At 44.8% G+C, this 19,462-nt stretch overlaps 2 protein-coding genes across 2 annotated transcripts; both read right to left on the reverse strand.

Moving 5' to 3' along the window:
- Positions 1-6,270: 6,270 nt before the first annotated feature.
- On the reverse strand, positions 6,271-9,644 carry LOC124666487 (chlorophyllide a oxygenase, chloroplastic). The gene is made up of 9 exons (XM_047203836.1): positions 9,329-9,644; positions 8,835-9,080; positions 8,534-8,638; positions 8,174-8,452; positions 7,940-8,087; positions 7,642-7,826; positions 7,426-7,538; positions 7,009-7,303; positions 6,271-6,812 (listed from the first exon to the last, which is right to left on the reverse strand). Exons 1-9 carry the CDS (start codon positions 9,401-9,403, stop codon positions 6,630-6,632), a joined length of 1,629 nt encoding a protein of 542 aa, XP_047059792.1. The 5' UTR covers positions 9,404-9,644; the 3' UTR covers positions 6,271-6,629.
- Positions 9,645-14,679: 5,035 nt separating this feature from the next.
- LOC124659611 lies at positions 14,680-15,831 on the reverse strand. Its single transcript, XM_047197445.1, has 3 exons — positions 15,661-15,831; positions 15,392-15,571; positions 14,680-15,279 (listed from the first exon to the last, which is right to left on the reverse strand). Exons 1-3 carry the CDS (start codon positions 15,829-15,831, stop codon positions 14,680-14,682), a joined length of 951 nt encoding a protein of 316 aa, XP_047053401.1.
- Between the last annotated feature and the right edge of the window lie 3,631 nt (positions 15,832-19,462).

Consider the following 19,462-nt stretch of genomic DNA (forward strand, 5'->3'; position numbering starts at 1 on the left):
TAGTACGGTGACAATATTTGTAGGCAAAAAGTGTAGCTGAAGAGGTATTATAGCAACATAGATTACCAGCTTTGCAAATTTGTGAATTTCAGCATTAGCTTCGGTGATTTCGACTCCCGTCTTGTACTGGAAGAGGTTCCACGCGTCTTCCTCTCCTAAGCACTTCATTTCAACAGTATTGGCTCTGGTGCAGCCCATGCGGCCACACACAGCCTGGCTCTTCGATGTCAGAATCACCTTTTGGTTATGGCCAAGCGGCATCGGCAAGCCAATGGACGCCAAATCCAGATGTCCATCTTGCACATCATCTAACAACAGGAGAAAACTGTCATGCTTTAGCCGCTCTGCGATAATGTTGGCTCGGCAATGCTCCTGTGACGAAGACATGGTATTCCAGTCCAAGTTCAAGAAGGCAGCTTGATAATGTTGCATATCTCTGACAGCGCCATGTTTAAAAGCTATGATGTGGCGGAATGGAGAATCGGCATCGTCATAACAAGCACCGATGTGCAGAAGAAGTCGGGTTTTACCCACACCCGAAATACCCCATAGTCCCAAGATGGGATCATGCGGTAACTCGTTTTCTAGGAATTTGTCCACCTTGCAATTGTAGTCATCCATCCCCCAAAGGCTAGGATGTTCAATCATCATCTGACGATGTCGAGTTTTTGAAACTGATTGCTTCGCAGAAGTCATGTCCAAGAAAAGAATACGAGCTACCAAATGAGCACTGAACTCCCACAGCAAAATGATGATTTCATACGTAGTGATAGGAACCTAATTTTAAGCATCAACACAGTCAATAAACCAAATGGAAGCATATAAAATGCAGATGGGGCACATGGAAGTAAAGTTATTGTTGCACGTTTACCTCAGTGATAATGTCAAGCACCAAAAGGCAGATCATTCTGGGGACCCATAGGCAGGCCATAAAAGCAAGCTTCAGGTTATGATACATTAGACTCCTAGGACTAAAATGAAGAAATTTGTCAGAGAAACCAATTCCATGTACTGACAATTATTGCACTACTAACACACCTCCATCAGCATTACACAAGTACAAACTATCATGGACCAAAGGTGATGGCCGATTGTGTGCAGTTATGCAAAATACTAAATTTACATTTAAGTTGGCCATGCAACTGAGACACTATTTCATGATATTCTGTATATGCGACACAATAAACACTGGGTGTATCTATAGCAGAACAGTAATAGTTCTTCAAGAACACCAATGCAATATTAGCTTCTTCAAATTCCATTTATTTAACAAGTAAAAAAACAATAGAAGTACAAATGACAATTCATACCTTTCTAGTTCAATTGTCATTGATTTTTCTGCTAATGCGAGAATTGATAAAGCAGTTGCCACAGCGGCGCAGAGATACTCAACACATCTTACTGAACAATGAAGGAAGCCTATAGAATGCACAAGGTGACAACGGGCACATATCAGTAAAGTTTTTATTGTATATTTAGAAAGACACATAATATGCCAAGTACTGCATGAACTGTCACAGGAGATGATACTCCTGTGACTGAAATAAAGAATCAGATTAGCCAGTTTCATGTGAAGATCAACATTATGCTCTCTGCTCGTATCCAATAATACACACTAACGTGAGAAGTCCGATCAGGTATTCAGCTGACATCGTGAACCATCTGCAAATTCTTGCGTGGGAGCCTGAAGCTTAATACTCCCTCCCTCCACAAAAGGATGTCTCAACTTAGTACAAGTTTTGGAAAAGGTGAAAACACAAAAACCCTTGTCTTCTACTATATGCACTTGTTTCTCAAAATATGTAGATTAAGGCAGGTGCACGTGAAGTGTGGCTTTCCATGCTGAAGAAAGAACTACTCCGTAAGTCTTTTCCTTTACGTGTGTCTCCTAGAATTCATTCTCTGCAACTAAAGACGTGATCATGGCGTAATAATTATGTACTGCCCAGTGGAGAATTGTCCGGTTCATATTCGCTAAAAGTAGACTTGCTTTCGAACAGAAATCATGATGGGATCGAGAATCCATAGAACATAGAACCAAATAATGGTAGGAAAGAGGATTAGTTACCGGTGGTGGAGACTCAGATTGAGGTGTGAGGTCGCCGTTGATGGATGGCAGGGCCGGGTGAGCGGAGCGGCGGCGGCGCAGGCAGGGAGCGGTGAGGGACACGTGAATATTCCGTACGTAGGGTTTTATTTTGGAAGTAGTGGATGGGTCGGGGTCGAAGCATCGGACGGCAGTTGGATCCGGCAAGAATTCAATCTGCTCTACTAGTATACTCCGTACATGACTAGATAACGGACTATGACCCTTCTTTCTTATCGCAATGTTGGAAATTCATTTATGTACAGACTGGAAGAGTGTGCTTCTTTCCACATCCAGTTCTCAGTATCAATTAGCTGTAGAACCTTTGTAAGCTCATCTCTGCCTATGTGAACAGATGGTGTCATTGTATGTCCGACTAAATAGAGACCGACGAGCCATCCCCAATTCTCCTGATTAAACCCATTGACAGAGCCTGGCGTCCAGCGACAATAGCGCGCCATGTCGCTGAAGCATGCCTAGGTACAGTAGCTTGCATAAAATCTGCCTAAGAAAATTTTACTGCACCCAACGCTGATGCAATTCTGAATATTCCATTTTGTAATGGTGGCGGTGAAGATTTCTAGGCTTGGGGGCTTGAAAAGTCGGGTATATACTCTGTAAAATCAGCGTATCGCGCTCTGATGACGCATAACTAGGATATTACTCTAGCGGAAGGGACGATGACGGGAACCTCATTATCTGAAAAACAGCTATGGTCTCGACTGTGGAAGATGCAGGTGGTGCCTAAGGTCCAGGTGTTCTGGTGGCGTGTCCTACGTGGTATTTTGCCTGTCGAACGTACGCTCCAACACCGGCATATTGCCACGCTGGCTAAGTGTAGAATCTGCTTGTCTGCAGATGAGGATATGATGCATGCTCTAGTGAAGTGCTCCCATGCTAGGAAATTCTGGAGAGAAGCACATCATTGGTTAGATGTCAAGTTACCAGATTTACATCCGGATACTTGGACAAGAGACATTCTGTGTGATCCAATTGTAGCTGATGCTGATCGACCAAAAATTGTGACAGTCATGTGGGCAATCTGGACATCCAAGAACAACATTACATATGATAAAGCAGGCTTTGATCCTGCTCACTCAATGCAGATGACAAGAGATATGTTGGCACTGCTTGATGTTCCGATGATGCATGCCAGAATTCTGCCGGATCATGGATGAAAACCTCCGGATGATGGTTGGGTGAAAATCAATGCTGATGCGGAGATTTCCCTTGATGATAGGAAAGGTGGAGCGGGCGGTGTTTTTCGCGATGCTACCGGTTTTATTGGAGCATGGAGTAAGCCCTTCCCTGGGATCTTGGATCCCTTAATTGCTGAAGCCATGGGTCTGAGAGATGGAGTGATCTTTGCAAAGCTCCGTGGTTTTTCGCGAGTGGCGATGGAAGTGGATTGTTTAGAGATAGTTGATCTCTAGGACTCGCGCGCCGGTTCCCGCGCAGTGGTTGCGCCTATACTACAAGAAATCGAAGGGCTGCTATTTTCTTTTATTTCATTTAGAATTCAACATGTAATGAGATCGTCCAACACTGGAGGTTACGAGTTGCTGGATGGAACTACCCACTAGCTTTCTCGTGTCTAGTCTAATGGTTGACAGAGTGAGTGTGTCTGAATTTGAATAAAGCCTTAATGTTTCCATGCAAAAAAAAGACTCGACGAGTGTGTTAGGGTTTCGCAAAAAAAAGAGTGTTAGTGAGACATCTCTTTCCCAATAGATAGTTTATGGAAGGCATCCTTCCCATATAATTGATCACATGCATGTTTTATTTCATAACACTACCTCTTGATCAATTCGACATCTGTATATTGTAATCTAAAAACTCCTCCTAAAAAATCCTTTGGGAAAAATTGAGGAGAAACATTATAATGATATGCCACTAAAAGCTTATTTAAAAATCCAGTGGAAAAATATGAGGAGAAACTGTATAACATACGTTCGCACTGGCATTTATATTGTCTTGTTAAAACCCATATATGAGAAATTTTAGGAAAAAAAACATAAAGAGAAAAGGAGTGATCGGAAGTACACCAACGAATTATAACTAGGTTTTTCTCCCCTTGAACATTGCAAACCTTAAGGCCATCTCGTACCAATTCCACAAACTTAATTCTAAAATATAAACACTATTAGAGATGTTGTGAATGCCAAAATTTTGTTTGCAAACTACCATATTACATTTCAGTAATTTATGAGGACCGATATAACCCATAACCAAAACACGTGACATTATCTTGATTGACAATGATTGGTGATTCCAATGAATCTCCACATGATCTTACATGTGGTCAATCATTATTTAAAGTCATACACGTCTTGTGATGCTTTAAATTATTACGGAATGATCACGAGAAGGACCCATTTAGAGTATATTTTGAAGATTTTCTCTGAATACTCTTTCGGTAAATCTAATCTTTGATATGTCACCGTTAAGATCACATAATTAGCCGCTATCATATATCACACCTTGGTCCCATCTTGATTTTCTTACTATAATTAAACACGACTTTTGTGCATTGGATATATCGAGGAATATTTCATACAGAAAATCTTATACCTTTCGAGAGATTCCACTCTCAATAAATTGCCAACAAACGTAATGTCAAGCCTAACGTATTTAGCAAGATATCTGAGTGCTCCAATGGTAGATATGATACTTCAGCTTCATCTATCACTTCACCATCTTTGCTACCTCTTAATGGATTTGTATCCTTTGTGTCGAAAGAAAGGATTTGTATCCTAGAATAATTTGGATCGACCCAAATCATCGTCTTAAAATGATTATGTGTATCTGAAATGTCTCGCATATATAGAGACATCGATGATAAGATGATCAACACCACTTAGGTGACATAAAATACAATTAAGTATATATCCATGAGTACACATAAAAAAATCATTGATAATAGAGTTATCCTTATCGCGGAAGAACTCAGACAGTCGGTTGTACCACACAATATTCTCTCCGTACTTCAAGTCATAAAATGATTTTAGAAGTTTCACACACACACACATGTTGCGACTTACCTTTGCATTCAGACTATTAAGTCCTTCAATGACTTCCAATATGGACATCAAAACCAAGTGACCCATGTCAGTATGTAGCCACTACTACATGCTTCAACCGCATGGATCTGTACTGCAAATGATATTTAGTATCAAAAGATAATTCGACTCACATGAGAAGAGATGCCACATCATGATTGATGTCGGATATCTGTGAAAAATCCAGGTGCTACAAGCCTTACTTTCTCACCACCTCATTTATTTTTTTATTTCCAAACCAAAAAATTCACTTCTCTTAGCTGTGAAATATACTTATGAGGAGCAAGTTTACTACCGTAAATACCTCTATCTATTGAGCGAGTGATATTCTTCTTCAATTACTTCCTTTTATTTGAACTAATAAATAACCTTGGATCCTTCCAAATGTGTACAATATCTAAAAGTCACGTTATAAAAAAAGGTTTTGCTATTTTGCAATATTAGTGTTAGTTGAAAAATGAAAACCAATGAAACCGGCGCACCAAAAAAAGTGGCACTCCCACGGTAAATAGTGTTGGCGTACCAATTTTTTGGTGCGCCGGCAGCAACTCTAGGCCTATAGGATATTTCTTAGTAGTGCATACACCATATATATCTAATTAAATTAGTGCAACATCTGTAATAAAATCAAAATTTTAAATAGCCGGCTATAGCCTAGCTATAGCCTTTTGGGAGACCTGCCGCTGCGACTATGCTATTTATAGGATAAATGAGAGAAACCCGCTAATATCCGGCTATAGCCATATTTAGCCCCTAATTAGCCGCAAATTTAGCTGCTAAATCTCATGTATTTTGAATTTCTCTTCTTTTATCTTTTTTATTTCTTGTTTTTTTAAATTTGCATTCAATATGATTAGATAAAACTTGTGAGTTGAATAATTCAATACTTATTTGCTTTAAATAGTTCAATAAATTGTATCACAAATCGTGTTTGAATCATAGTTTTTCTTTTTTTAGTAAGATATGACTGAAATATTCCAAAAACTTTAAAAACCACTAAATGAATTAGCCCGCTATAGCCCGGCTACAGCCTTTCATAGCGTCAAAAAATATCGCGGCTAAATGAGATAGCCGGCTATTTTAAACTATGAATAAAATGAGTACATAATCAAACCATTTCTCAGATGAGCATGCTTTCACCTTCATGGTCCATAGTATATTTATGTACGTTTTGACGTTAACATCTGAAGATACTTTACATGAAAGGGAGGGGAAGAAAATAAGAGGAAAAACAAATCAACCTCAGATTACAATTGCATCAGGTGATGCGGCCGCTAGTGTACAATTAAAATTACACAATGGCAAAGGTGGTGCCCTTTATCCTCTTCACAGGGCTTCCTTTCCAGAACCCTTCTATCTGTAACAATCATTGGCAGATGACAACCGTGCTGCAACGCAGGCCTGAATAATCTGTGCATATGGGTCATCTGCTGCCATTGCCAGGCAAATGAATGCGGGGACTACATGTGATGTCATGTGCTTGCCTATGACCCGCTCTCAATTTGGTTGCTGAACGGTAACCGGTCGACACCCCTCTCGACTGCATCCCTCCATAGCCGGTACCGAATGCCAAGCTTGTCATATGACACTGGCCAGTTCCAAACATTAGCGCCGTTGTTCATTCGCTCTTGTTGGCCGAGCACAAGCCGAAGATCCTCATTCAAGACCTGCCAAGGATTATGCAAAAGTGCGATGGTTAGAACAGTCATACACAATTTCTGAAATATAACCTAGGTAAGGTCTGACTTAGCTTGCAAATAACAGGTTATTACTTAGCAATTTAGTAGCTTCCATATTTATCCCTTTTCAGAAAAATGTCATGCTGGCAACCTATAGTTATGAACTACAAAATTTGAGACTTGCCTTCTCAGCGAAATGTGACCACAACAGGTGCATGAAAGGGATGTGCTTGATCCAGGGAGCGAAGTCGAGGGACATCCGGTACAGCAACCTGGTTTTACTCCTAGATGAGGGCAAGCATATATGAAGCTGGTGGAGATGGGTCGAACATTGTTGGGTGCTCTTCCCTTCAAGCTTTCCGGGCTTGGAGATGCCAATGGTTGACAAGACCATGCAGGGTGGTCGGAACTCCATATCGATGGGATAAGGATCCCAGTACCCTTGGAGCCCAGATGTAGGTGTCAAGAACTTCACAAAACTGGCAATAATAACACGAGATCAACATGTTGTTCCACACAGGCGTAATATCACCACTATTATGGAAACTCTTTTTTCATCTGCCAGTTCTACTTTGTCCCTTGAAATAATAAACAGAAGTACCTTGGAACTTTCCAACCCTTGGCAAAGGTGGATGTATGAGTAAAAGGGGCATGAGCAAGGTCTAGTAGATTGTCCAAAAGAAGTCCATGTTCCACTGGTAGCTCCATCACAATCTGTTGAATGACCAAGAAGGATATTCAGTCCAGTCGAATACTGATATATACAGGACACCCACCAATAGCATGACTACTGCAGCATCACATGATTTTTTTTTACCTCTGCATGGATTGTAAACCCGGAGGGAGGCAGCAGGGAAGGGATGGTGGGAGTCGGTGTGTCATCGCCGGGCCAGATCCAGACCATTCCTTCTTGCTCGAAGCATGGCAGTGCCCGGATGCGCACGTTGAGCATCTTTGTTGATGGCATTTTCTCACATTTTCCGTCAGTCGAATACTCCCAACCTGACGTTTGTCCATGGAAAATGCAATATTACTTGGACATCATCCTTTACTTGTCGTACATCTAATAATGAGCATAAGAAACCTGACTGAATAAAAAATAATCTAGTTCTTACCATGGTAAGGGCATGTGATTCTGCCCTCATTCACTGAACCAAGATCAAGAGGGCAGGCTCTGTGAGCACATGTATTCTGAACACATCCAGGCCTTTTATCCTTACCTCGGAATATTACCCACTGCTCCTCAAAACAATCTATCGGTACCTGAGTGCACACATATGACTTTGTCAAATAAACACATGCGCCTGTGACTGCTAAATGATTAGCTTCGAAGCAAACATTTTGTTTACCATAGTGTCATCTTTCAAGTCACTGGAGAAAGCAACCGGGTACCAGAAGTTTTTCAGGTTAGAATGGTAAGGCTTCACCGGGCCAGAGATGTTGAGGCTCCGACGCTTAGTTTTCTTGGGTCCAACACGAGGTGTGAAGGAAGTGCTTGGATCGAGAGAAGCGCAATCGGCCGTGGCTGCAAAAGCGCTCCCATCCGACAATAGCCTCTCGTTGACTACTGTCTCCATTTGCGCTAGCTTATCGAGGGCCGATGACACTCTAGATTCCGATAAATAAAGCTGCATGGGACGCGTTAAGCGTCAGGTTCCAGATGACAGTGCAAAGTTTTTAATTGGATTTTTCCAGCAAAAGCAACATACCTGGTTGTGAGCTTTTGCCAGGTCCTCCTGTAACCCGGCAAGATCTTTCCTCAAGTTTCCGACCGACTTGAAGTCCCTCGCTAAAGGATTCAGAACCTCCACCACCTGCATTTCATTTTTCACAGTCACCATCAAATTCCATCCGCAGTTTTCAACCTCAAACATCTATCTGAATTTCTGGCATCCATTGGATCGTCTATGCCTAAGTCTGAGTAGCAATTACAGTAAAATTCGGCTACTAGTGCAGAGAGAAACATTTCTCCGAATTTACTGACGCTAGCTACCATTATTCAGACCATACCTTGTTGTGGAGCACCATGATGGTGAGCAGGTCCTGCCGGGCCCTCCAGTCGCAGTACTGAATGTCGAAGCGGACGACGTCGAGCGCCTGCTTGGCGTCCAGGAACTTGCCCTTCTCGATCGGAACCCTCGGCCCAGGGTCGTCCACATGGAACAGGGCCTCCCAGGGGCCGTTGTCCTTCAGATAGTCAGCGCTGTCGTCCCTGAGCACCGCGTACACCTTGATTCCGCCATACCTGCCGACGCCCTGCACCACAGTTTCCCCCAAGAACATCATCGTAAGTTTTTCAGAGAAATGGATAATTTGCGGGGAGCGATTCAGTAGAAATTCAGAAGGTTATACCAAGCTTATCTTATCGGGGGCTGAAATTAGAGCATTTGCAATTACATTGTTCATCAAGAACTGACCACTGACTTAATCCCAACCAAAACGACACTGTTCGTCCATCACCGGAAAACAGAAGAAAAGAAAACAGGGGAGAAGCCCGTCCTCACCTTTCTGGAGAGGCACCGGAAGGATGGCTTGATGAGCAGGTGCGGCACCAAGGATAGCGAAGCCACTGTGGTCATGGAGGGACGCCGCCGGCCGCCGTCGTCGCCGCAATCGAGCAGCGAGAAAAGAGGATTTTTCGGGTCGAGAGAAATTCCTATATTTCTTTGTCGCGGGAGGAACGCAATGGCAATGCTACCGTGGTCGGAATATTTTTGCTGGAAATTATTTTTCGCGGCTGAAGTGAGCTTGACGCCTTTCGACGATAAGAGGCGCGATCTCCACGAGCCTCCCGCGTGTGGCCACGTGGGATCCGTCGTCAAGTTCCAGCCGTGACATGGAGGCCTCGAGCACCAGGGGTTTGTGGTGCGAGACTTTTTGCACTCAATGGTGCACTAGCTCGGTACTGCAATTTAACGTCCGAGTCCTTCAACTTTCTAAGCTCGTGCAAGTGAGCTTATTACTACCTTCATTCTAAGGATTAATGCCTATATTTGTTTTCAGAAAGTCAAACGAAGTAAAGTTTGACTATTTTTTTTTGAATTTACGAACAAATATGATATTTTGTAGATACCATATAAAGATATATTTCATTATCTATCTAATAATATTGATTTTGTACTTTTCATGTTAATGATTTTTGATAAAAACTTAGTCAAACTTAACATTGTTTGACTTTATGAAAAAATATAGACCTTAAGCCTTGGGATGGAGGTAGTACTTAGTATTTCTCATGTGTTTCAAGGACAGGGTTGTGGTCCGGTGGCGAGGCCGAGTGTTGATTTACATGACACTAGTCTGATTGCTCCATTCCATACACATCAAGTATGGCATGAAAAAGTCACTACAGGAATGGCGCAAGGCCCCGACGACATGTCCATACGCCGACGACCAAAAGTCAGGGTTGTCGATGTATGTGCCGGCCAAGCTAGCCCGTCAAGAGGCCCTCGGCGTAAGCAACGCTACACTGACGGCTGCCCTCAGCGCATTCCGAGTTGTCGGCGTAGCTGTAGTCATGCACCCCACCAAGGCCAGACCGTGTCGGCGATATAACAGCGTTAGAGCTACGCCGAGGGCTGCCCTCGGCATAGCTTCCTCCCGTTTTTTTCTTTTCTCTACGCCGACGGCTCTCTTTTGTACTTGCAAGGTGTTTTGCTACCTGGAAGCTTCAGTTGATTCTGTTGGCCAAATCTAATGGAATAATCTTTATATTGTCTGTTGTCCCTTTAATCTCCACTTCTTTGCTACCGGGCGGTTCATAAACTATTAATCTTGGGTGGAACCTTTAACTCTAGGTTTACACTTGCCCGGCTCAGGGCCTCATCCTTGCTGTTATACCAAAAAAAAAATGTCCATTGCTTTGAGAAGGTAAAACTGAAGCACAATTCCAATGCAACACTATCAAATTATTTCACACATCGGATTTAGTTGCACTCCATAAATTTAGGTAGCCAACACACTTGGATTAAAACCACTAGCATCTCCGCGTGAAACTGAACTAGATCACATGTTGGGAACAATGCGAGTTGTTTAATTAGCTTTTGGAGAGCTTTGTGTCAATGGGGGGACGGCAGAGTGTTGCAATTACACAGGACGGCAGGGGGGCATCCGAAAATAACAGGCTCATCTACCTACACTACACACAGTATAACGCAAGGATGGGTGGATAGATTGCGGGATAAGACGCCGCTGCAGTTTGTGTCCTGACGCGCCTAGGTGGCACCGGGTACGCCCAGATTTCTGTGGTGAGACGGTCACTAGCGTGCCAGCGTGGACGCGTTCCTGTCCATTAATTAGTTCCTGCGCTAGAATCTCAAACCCTCCCACGTGAGAGTGAGAATATGTTGCAGTCGATTCAGAGAACGTTTTAAGGAATTTGTTCCAGTATCTTTCTAAGTTACGACGTTTTTTTCTTGGTAATAAATGACACAGTTCTTCTATTGGCTTATTGGAAAAGGTAGACCGATGGAGCTAGTCAAGCATGCTCAATTATAAATCATGAGAGTCAAAAACAAATGTGAAGAGCAGAAGACAACAAAAAAGTGAAACTATATTTTCATCTTCCCTAACTTCATATATTGTAAATATACAATTGTACGTTCCACAAACTATCCGTGAAAGAAATGGTAGAAGCAAAAATTCAATTCAGCTCTCTGGTGCATATGGTCCCTCTACGAAAAATTATATTTCGAAATTTTGAAAATCTTTGACAAAAAATTCTGCATATACATCTCCACAATATATGTGTTCGTCAAAGAGTGGAGGTTACCGTGCCTGCAAATACAAGCAGTTGAATTTTGCGTACTATTCCTAGTAAGTTAAGATACTTGTTCAAAAAAAAAAAGTAAGTTAAGATACAAACAAGTTACAAAATTTTAAACTTACACGCGCAATCTATGTAATTTGTTTCATTTTTCTATAGGTTAAAAATCGGCATACTTAAGTTTCAAACTTCCTAGACACATACTTGCATCCATTGCCTATCTGCATTTTTTTTCGAGTTTTATGAATTCTCTACAGCGTAGGCTTTCCTAAGAAAAATATGAAGTGCAGGTATGCATGAGATTAGCAAGAAAAGACATATGTAATTTTCTGATCTGAATCACATTTTTGTTTAGTGAAGTGTAATTCCATTTTACATGGACGATTTTATGAATTCTGACTACCTATTCTCAAAATCTTAGACTTGCTACTATGCACTTTCGCCCCTCTTAGATTTCGTCCAAACTCCGCCACTGCCGCACCGGCCGACACCACCATCGTTCCTCTACAGGTCTCCGTCCCCTTTCTCTCCGGCGGATTGTTGCCAACGCATTCCTGTACCTACCCGGTCATCGCGTGCCATGGGGCTCCCGGTTCCCTCGCCATACTCCGCCGCGCACCACTGCCGCGAGGCACCCTCTCCCCGCGGTCCCCAGAAGTTCCTCTCCTCACCTAGCTCCGCCATGGATCCCGAGCTACTTGGTCAGCCGCTCGATGGAGGATATGTGTGGTCCAGATGTCCTCGTCCGCGTCCTGATGCAGAGATGCTGCAAGCGCTCACCACCGTTGCTACATTTGGCGTCCGACGCTACTTCCTTGAGTGTCCAGCGCGCTGCTGCCATGGGCGCCGGTGCTTCTGCCACCCCTGAGAGGCGTTGCTACAAGAGATGGCCACATCTGCTACAAGCTATCCACCATGGGCTCCCTGCTGCTGCAAGTCGTGGGCCGCTGCAAGGTGGACGGTCGGAGATGGCAGTGCTACAAGCGGCGTACGCAGTTGCGACCAGTGGCGGGAGGCCTTGCTACAAAGGGATGTTGGAGTTGCTGCAAGGGTCTGGCGGCGCACATGGTGGCTGCCAGCGGCGTATGGTCCTGCTACAAAGGGCTACCGGCGTTGCTACAAGGGGCGACCGGAGTTGCTGCAAGGGGCGCGAGGCGAACATGGTTGCTGCCGGCGGAGGACGACCATGCGACTAGGAGCGTCCAGAGTTACTGCAAGAGGCTGGCGGAGTTGCTCCCATGGCACGACGGCGAGCGACGGAGGACTATAAGCGGCAGTGGTGCGACGAGCCATTGCTGAAGGTGCAGTCGGCGACAGCGCTACTATCGATAGCAACAATAATACGAGCGTGGGTTCCTCCCATTGATCTTTTTCTGGAACAGAAACCCACGACCGGGGGGAGGGGGTACACGTTTGGAATTTAGAGTGAATCTCCAGACGGTCAATCCAAGTTGATCGAAAGGATATGGACCCGCGGATCAGGGATTTGATCACTCGGGACGCTTAGCGTTTCCCATAAAACAATTATAGTCCCTAAAAAAACACAAGATTCCGATACTGAAATTACCTATGGAATGTAAAAGTAATCAATAAAGATCTAATTGTGGCAACACCAGTGTTACATATTAAGGGTATCTCTAATTCATAGGAACTGTGTAAGATTTGGATCCTATGAAAGAATTCTTACATAAGATGTTTGATTCATAGGACCATATTTCATAAGAAAAGTTTCTATAGGAATCTTACAGTATAAATTCTATAAAAAAAATTACATCACAACTCATCGAAAAAAAAATTCCCACCATCAAAGACACTTCATCTTCCTATAGCATTCATATAAACATAATATCTGAGTCACATGTCTTTCATATTCCTATGTTTTTCCTATCGTATAAATCAGTATGTTGACTACGCAATCAGTTTCGTATAATTCATTTTCCATGTTAAGTTACCACATTTTACTACCTTAGTTTGGAAGTAAGTAACTCATCTCTGTCAAGTTAAAACCATTTCTAAATGCATTTTAATGCATGGACATATCAGTATCTAGATGATGTTCGGATGTAGAGCTGGCAGAGCAAAAATCACTGACACGGCCCAAACCAAAGTCAGCACTATAAACTAGCTCCAATTATATCATAGGGTGAACGCAACCACTGGCTAGCAATACCCGGCCAGATCCAGATCTAGACGTCACCAATCCTAAGTCAACAGCAACACGGCGACACCCGAGGGCACACATGCACTAGCACGACCAAACTGGTTGAAAAAAATAGACTACATTCGTAGTAGCAGCTACGCTGCCGGGCACGTTACCAAACCGATGAGCATCCGCCTGTCTAGGAACCCATCCTAGATAGCCAACAAAGACATCGTCCCCAAACGAGCCAAAACAGAAAACAATCAGGCTGCCAAATCAGGGCCCACCGGGCCTAGATCTGGCCCGAATGCAAACCCATGGGGCTAGCCATGGTGGACTGGTGGTGGAGATGACACAAAGGGCGACACGACCAGTGCGCCCATGGCCACCCATAGATCTCGACGAACCGATCGGTCCCTGTGAGTCTTGGATCTAGGCCCACAAACCCATATTCTGCCACCACACACACGACCTAACCCTAGGCGGCCTAGCCCGGCGTCGGTCGGAGCTGCACCTCCACACCACCGACATCTTGACCCTCCATGGCCGGAGCTACTCCAGACCGAGCGGGTACCGGTGATCCAGCCTCACCGTTGCAAGGACGCACCCCGCCTCGTCAAGCCCTCCAAGCGTGCGGTTGATGGGGAAAACACCAATGCCGCAGTCAGCACCACCCGACGGGACTAGAGGAGGGGTACGTAGGCGGGGGCGCCCCGGTCGCATGGGGCGTGGGGGGCTGACCGGAGCGTGAGTCTTTCGCGGGAGTAGTACAAAACAAGTATACATTGGTGGATACGTCATACAACATCACATTTTTACACGCTCAGACTCTAGTACAATACGCTGGAGTACTAGCTTATGCTACAGCGACTCGCACCAGTAACTGTGCCGCCGCCCACGGTCTCAACTCTCAAGAACAGGACGCATGGACGAACTAACAGATGTCGCCACCCTCAGACGGGTGCAGCGACGGCGAACCAGGCGATGGCAGGGCCGGCGAGACGCGCGGCGCGCGGCACCACAACCCGCGCCACGCCCGGGAGCATCGGGTACGTGAGCACCCCGAGCAAGAACCAGTTGAGGCTCAGCAGCGCCACGGCGCCGGAGCCGGAGGCGGCGGGCGCCAACGGCCTGCGCGCTCGGAAGAGGCGCGCGACGCTGCACATGGACATGCCGACGACGCTGAGGAGCCCCGCGAGGAGCGGAACGCACGGCGCGTCCGCCGACCACGCGATCCCGCCCACCGCCAGCGACATGCCCACGCTGAATAGGCTCCGCCGCCGCGCGGCCACCTCCATCCGCCGGGCCTCCCGTTCCACCGCCTCCAAGTCCAAGATCGACGGCGGGGAGGTGCCGGATAAGACGACGGCCACCTCCTTTTCGTCTTCCCCGGCCACATCCCACAGGTCAGGCGCGCGTTTGTCGTTCTCGACCTTTCCACCGCCGGTGACGACGGCCTGGCCAGCAACAGCTGCCGCCGTGGCCGCCTTGTCCCACATGGACTTGCCTTTGTGCTCCTTGAGACGCATGTTCTCCTTCTTCAGAGCCTTGACCTGCCGATCAAACGAACAAACACCAAGAAACTTATAATCAGTCGACCACGACCACCACCCTGCTCTCCAAGAACCTCCATGGGCAGATCGATTCGATATTTCCTAGACACACCTGGCTCTCTAGCACGTCGATCCTGGCGAAGGCGTCCTCCTGCTCCTCCTCCATCTCGTCGAGGATCTCCTCCATGGCCGCCTGCTCCTTGAGCGCCGCCCGCAGCCTCCACTCCAGGTCCCTGTTCTCCCGCACCACCCTCTCCATCTGCGACTGCATCTCCCCCAGCAGCCGGTCCAGCTGACCAGCAAAACCGCAAGAATTAATCAGAGCTAGCTAATGACTGCGAGCAGAAGCCGGCGCGCGGTTGGCGGCTAATTGGTGGTCACCTTGCGCTCTCTGTCGGCAGCGGCGAGGAGGCGCAGGGGGAAGGTGAGGAAGGCGACCGCCCAGAGCATGGCCTCGAGGCAGAGGAGCGCCGGGAGCTGCACGGCGGCCACGGCGAGGTGCCGGAGCGAGAGAGCGCCACGCGCCGCGACCGAGCAGGAGGAGTAAGGCATGCGCGAGCGAACGGGGATCGGTCTCAGCTCATCAGCCCAGTCACCATTCTCTGCTCCTAATCTTCCACTAGCTAGCTCACCTGGAGAGCACGCAGAGAGATAACCACTGACGTGGAACATTGAGAGAGTGATGAGTGGAACTGGAGAAGGATCTGCTTCACTTCCAGATGTGGAGATGGGCAGAGATCAAGGCGCAGGTGACGCGTGTGCCTCGGGTGGGTGAACACGTGGGGCTTAGCACGTCTCCTCGCGCCGTGCGTCACCGCTCGGCGTGTCGGCCGTCGTAGATAGATTAGGTACTGGATCCTATCCATGACGGTGCGTGCGTACGTATACGCAGACTGCACTACTGCACTAGAACCGTGATTACTCGAAAAAAAAAATTAGGTCTAGACACGGTCACACGGTCACACGGGCACATTACCTCGATTTCAATATATGGAATGTGAGATTTTAAAAAATTTAAAAAACTAAAAGTGAGGAGAGCACTAGTGCCTACGTGTCAAAGACACTTTCCGCATATTTAACTCGAAAAATCATACTCCCTCTGTTCAAAAATAATTGTCTTACTTTTATCTAGATACGAGCGCATTCTATTTATAGTTACAGATACTCTACACTACTTAAAAAGGAGAAATATGTTCCCTATCCTATATAACTAAGAAGTTCATCCCCACTACAAGTATTTCTCTCAACATGCAAGGTGTCCACCTCATCATGCATCCCTAAGCAAATCCGAGCCTAACACATAAGCAAATCTGCCACATAATGAAAGAAACAATATAAAGAGGCTTCCAACATGGATAGCTAATATTGTACACGACTCTGACTCGTCGTTTCCCCTCCCCACGACGGCACTATCCCGTCGCCTTCCACTCCACAACAACATGTAGAGGAAACTGATCCAGTTTCTGCACCCTCTTCACCTTCTCCACATAAAAAATCAAGGCTAATGGATTTGATTTCTCATTTAAGAACGATATCTGCTCCTTTCCTTCACCAAGGCTGCTCGATGCGACAAATTTTAAGCCCCTGTCCTCGATGTCCATCGTCTGCTGGTGCTGCCATGCCCGCACTGCTCCACCGTCACTAGCTTCCTATCAGAGAAGCCTCACTATCATGGAACGGCCGGCCTATCAAGCAACTCAGGTCCAGCCAATGACCTCGCCTTCCGCAGATAGCAAACCTCCACTCCTTGGGATCCAATCTTATGCCGACATCTTCTTCTCTACCAGGATCCCATCTGCAGGTAATCAACTAAGCCGCCTCCCCCGTTTTGTTTGATTTGGCAATTCCCTTCTCTTTTTTACCATAAATTTAAACTAATCTGTGCGATTTAGATTCACTGCAGAAGCAGGTCCTATTATATACTAATTTCTGCGATTTCGATTCACCAAAGAAAAAGCTTCTTTGACTCCAAAACCTCTATTTACGTATGTTGCTCACTGATCCCTTATCATCACATCCTATTTTTCTGTTTGTAATTTCAGGTCTATAGACCATATGTAACTATGGATATGTTCCCAATTTATGCAAGTGCGTTACAGAGTATTTGCTTGACTACTATCTCGATGGATGTTTGATCTTTTGTTTACTGAATTTTCGACATGAAGGAAATTAAGCACATCAGTACACACGTATGGATTTGAAGTAATATATGGTGTACTACTGAATTTTAGTTCTGCCTGCTAAAGTCTGGTATCCATTTATATATTTTATTCAGCTACGGATGACAAGGTTTCTTCGTCTTTCAATATCCTAAACTCTTGAGAGAAAAGGAGAGGATTTGTCATTTGGCAACACATGGATTTACCTTACATGGTCACGGAGCTCGAGTTTGGTTAATTAGCGCTGCATTACAAAATTATAGTTTGTATTTATGGGACGTCGTCTCCAGTTGGAAAGATCTAATTCCTATTGGTACATACTCGACCTTTCAATTATTAGTAATTTGCATCATTTGATTGACAACTATTTTTCAGCATAAATCCATCAAATGTTCTCACAGATAATTTTACAGTTATTTTTCTTTCGGGAATGCAGACTATGAAAGCATGTGTTGTTGATTCTTATATCGGACTATCATAACTCAAATCAATACTCAAGGTCTGTTATGACTGTTGGATTTCCGTTGTTGTTACTGCTATTTGTCGATTCTTCTCACCGTGAAATGCTTATGTATCTATATAAAAAAAATTGTCCTGTTCATGTTCCTTCTTATTTGGTTACATGCTCTGTTTTATTTTCAAGATGACGAGTGTGCCCGATAATAAACAAGAAATTCTTCCTTTCCCCTTCATTGATGGTGTAATTGTATAAAATGCCTCTTCCATTTAGGTCATATTGCTATCATATACACTTTGTCATCTTACAAGTTAATTTTGCATATCTTATTGGTGCTATATAAGTATTTTGTCATTCCAGCATTTTTTTTTTGTAAAAGAGGAATTTAGCTTCTGAAAAACTTATGATTTTAAATTATAGTAATACCTTATTGAGCATGCTCAACATAGACAAATAACTGGAAGATTTACCATAAGATTTCCTAGATGTGAGTGAAAATATGTTCTTTATTTTCATATATAGACAGCATGATAATTTGATGATACCACGTAAATTGTCAAGCACTTCCATATCCAGGTAGTCGACTATCACTGTATTATGTTCTTCATAATTTTACCACTTCCATCTGGTACTTAGGTACTTATTACAAAGAATCATGGCCAGCAATGATGCTTGAGCAATGTCATCTATGTTGTCTAGCAGAAACCAAAAGACTGAATCATCTTTGACCATCAGCAAAGCTAATATTGGAAGCATCCTCAATCTCCCTGGTGCATGCTGCAGTTTTGTTGCATACCAGGGTAGAAGGGTATAAATTTTTTTTTGAGAGGTAGAAGGGTATAATTGACACCTTAGTCAGGAACGCATGACTACATCCCGTCCTTCAAAATTTCAAAATTCTAGTCAAATCCACCTATTAACTCCAGCGACCAATCCATCATACTGAGCTACTAACTTACATGTTGAGGCTACTAACGACAACCAAAGTCATTGTACTGTACCACCAAATGTGCATTGACTGATCCAAGCTATTTTGGAACTTTTGGATTAAAAAAATCGTAATCGCATATTGCATGATATTGTGCACTATAATGAGAAAGTGTTAGAACCTATGCAAATAGTTTTCCATTACTAAATTTAAGAGTTTGATGCATATATATCTAAACATTCTCGCAGCAACGCGCGAGGTATCATCTAGTTCTGCCAATACGTCAACATTTTCGTCATCTGGCTTCGTTCGACTCCTTCGCCGCGCGAGCGTGCACATGGGCCAAAAAGCCTAACAAAATCCACCTACTCCTTTTCTCGTTCAGCTGTCTCCCTCGCTTCGTCGCCGAGAGGAACCCAAACCCTATCTCCCCAACACCACCACATCCCCTGCCTGTGCCCCTTCACTGCCGCCACCTCTCCCATGGATGGAGCCGGACATGGACAAAGCTGCTTTGTCTCGTGGCTGGTGCCAGCGGCGAGTGGCTCATGGTGCCTCTGATGGATGAGTGCGGCAAGACGAGGAAGGAGGAGATCGACATCGACGCGATGGCCGCAACCTCCGATAGTCTGCTCCTTG

Source organism: Lolium rigidum, chromosome 6 (genome assembly GCF_022539505.1).
Source record: "Lolium rigidum isolate FL_2022 chromosome 6, APGP_CSIRO_Lrig_0.1, whole genome shotgun sequence".
In the NCBI taxonomy this organism is placed as follows: domain Eukaryota; kingdom Viridiplantae; phylum Streptophyta; class Magnoliopsida; order Poales; family Poaceae; genus Lolium; species Lolium rigidum.